The sequence below is a fragment of the Zeus faber genome, assembly GCF_960531495.2.
Source record: "Zeus faber genome assembly, chromosome: 13".
Classification (NCBI taxonomy): Eukaryota; Metazoa; Chordata; class Actinopteri; order Zeiformes; family Zeidae; genus Zeus; species Zeus faber.
The window spans coordinates 11,523,856-11,529,855 of NC_137198.1; the positions used below are offsets into that span (position 1 = coordinate 11,523,856).

Genomic DNA, 6,000 nt, shown 5'->3' on the forward strand with positions numbered 1-6,000 from the left:
AAAAAAAATCTTAAATATTGACCTCCCTGTGTTTGTTCACGTTGGAGTTTGAGTTGACACGCGTCAACCACTTAGACCCGGGCGTCGCTCCTTTACATTCGGAGGAGCCTGCGCGCGGAGCGGCGGCGGCGACGCGAGCCGAGCCGAGCGGCGCCGCTCGTGACGAATGCGAGGGAGAGTGAAGTGACAGCCTCAGCCGCCAGCCGGCAGATTGACTGAGAGCGGCGCGGTGACGGAGTGAGAGGGGAAGAGAGGGAGAGGCTCAAGAGAGGCAGGTGGCGTCTGGCACTATTCAATTACCATCAGAGCTCTATTGGATTTCCAAACCTTTCAAAATAAAGAGACAAATTTCTGCCGGTCCCCCCCCCACTCTCTCTGGATCCCACAAGAAGAATCGCATTATTTCTCCCAGGCGGCGCACGCATGCGCGCGCGCACACACACACACACACACACACACACACACTCTCACACAGCCGCCGCCACCCCTCCACCCGCACCCTTTAAAAACTTCTCTTTTTAAAACCCAGAGCACTGTGGAATTTTATTGCCTAAGTTATGCATTTAGAAAAAAATAAGTAAAACATATATTTTATTTTTATCATATTTTTTCTAGAGTATTAATAAATATATATATGTATGTCAGTGTGTTATATTCTGTTATCGTTGTATGTTATTATATTATATTATTGTTTTCTGTACTGTTGTATAAGTCTAAGCAGTATCTATGATATTGTCGATGAAAAACAAATGTGAATGTGATGACTGTAAAAAAAACAAAAAACTGAAAGAATCAAAAAAAAACCCATGACTGTTTCTCTCCCTTCTCAAAAGCGAGTGGGAATCTAACCTTGTGGACCTGTTACGATCTAGGTGCAATGGCTACTAAAGTGAGACGACATGACACGCGGGTCCATCCTTACCAAAGGATTGTGACCGCTGACAGAGGTCAGTTTAGTCCCTCAGCTACACACTGTTAATGTATGCCTTGATGCCTTAGACGACAATTTAAAACTGTGTGATGGAAACTGTGTTATGGAGTTACTTTCCACCGCTCGCTGCCCCACACACACACACACACACACACACACACACACACATACACACACACACACACACACGCGCACACACACACACGAGCTAAATGGTTGTCTGTGGTATGCGCATTTTGTTTACATATAGTACTTAGCGAGTATTTCTTTCCTTTTTTATTTGGTATGTTTCATGACGCTCAGGCAGATCAGAACTTAGCAGCTTCGGTCACACACACACACACCCGTGGCTGTGAACCCAGGACAGGTAGCGACGGCGCAGGCGATGTTTAAGCAGTTGTTTTTATTTTTTGATGACATTCCTCAGATGTGAGATTAGAGCCCTAAATAGGGCGGGCTTGTTCCCATCCATGATTTATCTCCTCCGCTCATAAGGAGTAGTAAGTTGCACACTGTTCCCCGACACAGCAGACCCACCTGTAGAACACAAGTCATCAAGCTCCCACAACACACACACCATTTTACCCCAAGCCCCCCCCCCCCGGGAAATTCAACGTTTTTATATATTTTTTGGTGCATTTTTATTTTTCCTGTAGAAGACACACGCACAGGCCTGAGCAGCGGTAGCTCGCCTCTCTCCAGTGTTTGAAAAATACTGCGAAATAAAGCTAAACTACGTTTTTATTACTGAAATTTCAGTTGTACAACGAGGTACTGTCATTTTATATTTGAGCATTTTATATCAAATGTATTTATGGTTCCTGTGTATATATATATATATATATAGATATATATATCTATCTATATACATACATATATATATTAAATATACTGATTTAAATAAAGAGAATCGGAAACCAGCGATTCATCTATTCATTGCACATGTATAACACTAGCCACTGGTGTCCATCGCATAACATTAGTTATTCCGAGTCTCCTTACCACTAATCACACTGTTCATAACTCGCATTCCAACTCAAAAGAAACTAAAACACTCAGTTTTTTATGTTGTCGTACTATTTTATTTTTGTCTGTTTGGCCTCTCTTTGCTTCTGTTTGTTGGTTCTGGGGGCAAACGTAGCGCTTTGATTAAAACCCACCAGCTACCTGACGGAGGGGGTGGGTGGGGGCTCATGATGCAGCTACGTCATGATAACAACTAGATTAGCGGGTCGGGGTCGGGGTGGGGGGGGGGCGGGGACAACATAAAGAGATTGCATTCATTTTATTGTTAAAATGATGTCATTCCAGTCTCTTCCTGCTGACACTAATATCCTTTCTATCTTTTTTTTCTGTTTGTTTGTTTTTTTGTTTTTTTGTTTTTTGTTTTTGTTTGTGTTTCTAACCACCTAGCCGCCACCGGCAACTAACACATGACCTTCTGACCTCTGAACTCTTCACCCAATGACGAGCCGCCCCAAGCCTGCCTGCTGATCAGTTAACTGGTAATTGCCTTTTGCTAGCCTCTCGGACGCAAGTAGGAGAGAGAGAGGGGGGGGAGAGAGAGAGAGAAGGAGAGAGAGAGGGAGAGAGAGGCACCTGCCCGTACAGTTACCCTAACATGTTCTGACACAAAAAGAGAAGAAAACACAACATAACCCAACCAGTTGTGTGATTTTTATGGTTTAAATTTTAATTTGTTCTTTTTTATTTATTTTTATTTTATTTTTTCCCCCCCCTCTCTCTGTTCGTTGAGTTTGGTTCCCATTCTTTCTTTCTTTTTCTTCATGAGTCATACGCTGGGTGCGCACACATTTTGCTATTCCTCATGAATCTGCACTGAATTATAGAGCAATAAAGTCCAGACCCCCACCCCAGCCTCCCACCCCCTCCGCCCCTCCCAAAACCGACGGAATCCAGTGACCTCACCAGAACCAAACAGACACTTGGCGTGTGGAACCCTAACCCCGAACCGTTCAGTCCTGGACAATAAAACTCTGCACCTTTCCCTTTAAACCAACACTAAAAAAATTTTAACACCCAACAACAAAAATAAAAACAATAAAAACACAAAGCCCCCACCCCCCGCACCCGACTCGCTGGGGAAAAAAAGAAACAGAAGGAAAGGGGAACGTAGACTCAGCAACTTGTTTAATTTCTTGTCATTTTGTTTTTTTCCACGAGTAGTGTTTGTTGTTGTTCAGCTCTGAGACCTAATATCCGCTGACACATTCTGGGTGTGCCTCTCCAAACGGCTGTCTGTCTTTAAAACACACACACACACACACACACACACACACACACACACACACACACAGCATGGCTGAATTGATTGCAAATGGAGCTTTTTTTTTTTTTCATAATTTCTGTGTCATTGTTCTGTTTCTTTCTCTTTGATTTTAAGTCATGAGTCATTGAGTCATTCTCTCCACTTGATTTTGATCTCTTGTGCTGTTCATTATTATTATTTTTTTTTTTTTTGCTTTTTTTGCCAATTGACTTTTCGTTGTGAAGGACTAGTTTAAAAAAAATAAAAAATAATAATACATTTTAAAAAATGGCGAGGGGAAAAATGGTAATCCGGCGTACCGAGCGCGTTAGTCTTTCTGGGCGGGATGGGAAGGGCGCGGACGGGGAGGGGAGAGTCTGTGCTTTTAGAAAATACTTTAAATAAAGTAGGATGTCGTGGGTCAGGGCACGTTCTGCTTACGCCCCGACCCACACCAAGTCCATTATACAGTGCCTGATATGTTTTGAACAAAAAAAAAAAAAAAAGTCAAATGATTTATGAGCTGTGATCAAAAAGACAAAAAAAAAAAAAAAGTATTAAGTGTGAGTATTTAGCCAAAGGGTTTCCCAGTGAAATATATATTTCTATAATTATCTATCTTTTTGGAGGGCTCTTTCATGGTTTTTAGAGTTTGACGCGGTGTGAAGTTGTGGTGTCGCCGTTTAGTTTGAATCCACAGACAGATGAAGATTTAATTTTATTTTTTATTTTTTCTCCCGTAAAAGTTTTTTTTTTTTTCTGTAGAGGCAAAAAAAAAACAAAAAAAAACAAAACAAAACGAATTGAACACTAACTCGAGATGCAACTCAGTTACGCTTTGTTTCCTGGGAGGGCGGGGCGGGTGGGGCTCTGAAGTTGTGTACATACATTATCGCTTTATTTTGTTTTTTAAGTTCTCTTAATCCACAACCATCTTTCCAAAACAATTTGCTTTGAGAATTTTTTTTTTTTACGTTCTCATTTTTACCTCTCAAGATTTCTGTTTTTTTTTTTTTTTTTTTTTTTTTTTAATAATTGTTTCCCCTTAAACTCACCAGAAGAGCATCAGGAATCCAGACGTGAGTTTGGCATGATAGTCCCAATTTGATTTTTTTTTTTTTTAAGTAATTATTTTAATCAAACAGCGCATCCACAATGTGTCGTCCGGCTCCCGTGCCCGCGGTGTTTCTTTTAACTCTTTCTCAAGAAGAGGGGAAAAAAAAAAAAAAAAAAAAAAAAAATAGGATGTGAAAGCCATGCCTGCCTGTTCGAATTGCTTTATACATACCTGTTATATAGATATAAATATATCAAATGTAGATAAACTGTCATTGCATATACAAACACAGAGGAGAACAAATTAGATAATTTTACAGGGTGCTGGAGAAGAGAACAAAAACAAAAAAAATCTATTTTTGCCAATTTTAGCTTTTTATACCTAACTTGCAATTACAAAATATTGAAAAGTGGAAAAAAAAAAACAAAAAAAAACAAAACAAAACAAACAAACAAAGCTTAAAAAGGTATAGGGAAGAAAAAAGAAGAGGGCGGGGGGGGGGGGAAACGGAAGAAGAAGATGAAGAAGAAGAATGCTGTTACACTGAATATTATTGGCTCGGGAAACAAACACCAAAACAGTCAAACCTCGAGGGAGGGAGGGAGGGAGGGAGGCTGCGTTGTGGGGCCGGGGGCGGGAAAGCAGAGCGGGGCCCGACGCGACGGAATCAAAAGTGCCTTATTACCGACAGTCGTTTCTGTTTTTTCCGAATATTAAAAAGATTACGTTCGATAATATCCAGCACCAACCGGAGCGGCGCAGAGAGGAAAGGACTCGCGTGCAGGGTGGCTCCCGAAACGTGGCGGAGCTACCGAAGTTATTCTATGCAAAGAGAATAGCAGGCGTCTGACCAGCTAAAATATGTGCCATGGTTTTGTCTTCCTGAACTTGTTTTTTTTTTTTGTTTTTTTTTTGTTTCTTTGTTTGATTTGGTTACTTTTTCTTTTTTTTTTTTTAACCCCGTCGGCCCCCTTTACTCCGCCATACGAGCAGGTTTCCTTTATCTTTGAGTTTAAACGACCGTCGTCATTTTTTTTCCGGTGACTGTGACTTAATCTCCCGAGAACAAATTGAACGAGCTGCCGCGAGCGACGACGCGGTGGACGAGCCGAATGAGGACGTAGGATTCCGAAAAAAAACAAAAACAAAACGGGGGGGGGGGGGGGGGCGTGCGGGGCGTGCCGCGTCGGGGGCCCCCCAACCGGACGGAGGCTTGGGTTTGTTCCAAACTGAAAGCGGGTCCCGGAAGGTTAAACCAACTCCCAAAAAAAAAAAAAGATCAAATAGCGGAATCCTTAAGATCCCCAAAACCAACACAGGCAGGATGTTGTTGTTTTTTGATTATTATTATTATTATTATTCATATTTCCTCATTTAAAGGCTGTTACAGCAAATCGACTTTTTTTTTTTCCTCCCCTCAGTGTTATCTACTCTTATTTTGAAATGAAATGCAATATTAAAGTGGAGCAAGAAATGACAAATTAGCATTTGACAGTATTAAGAAAATTCCCTCTGCAATGTTACAGCGTGCTATGTCATTGTATCAGGCTGGAAAGTCCATCAGGTGAATGGTGAACTCTATACCTACTGTATTCTCTCTGGCCTGCCTACTACATGTATAATAATGTAATTAACAGCCATTGTTACAGGTTTATAATGTATTTTTCTAAACTCATTTTATATGTATATTAATCATTTTTGACTCCTCTTTTTTGATGAAATACACTGCAATTTTTTCTTCTA

General features: G+C 41.0%; 1 protein-coding gene across 7 annotated transcripts in view; it reads left to right on the top strand.

The window, feature by feature from the left end:
• Window positions 1-4,241, top strand: part of qkia (QKI, KH domain containing, RNA binding a) — an 86,725-nt gene extending 82,484 nt beyond the window's left edge. For 2 of the 7 annotated variants that reach the window (XM_080012376.1, XM_080012379.1), the window contains exons 7-8: window positions 873-947; window positions 2,345-4,241. In XM_080012376.1, the coding sequence (XP_079868502.1) occupies window positions 873-947; window positions 2,345-2,361 (92 nt within the window). In that variant the 3' untranslated portion in view covers window positions 2,362-4,241. Of the gene's footprint in view, window positions 1-833; window positions 1,982-2,344 lie in introns of those variants that run through there. The other 5 variants (XM_080012375.1, XM_080012378.1, XM_080012377.1 and 2 more) reach the window with 4 other exon arrangements.
• Window positions 4,242-6,000: the final 1,759 nt, after the last annotated feature.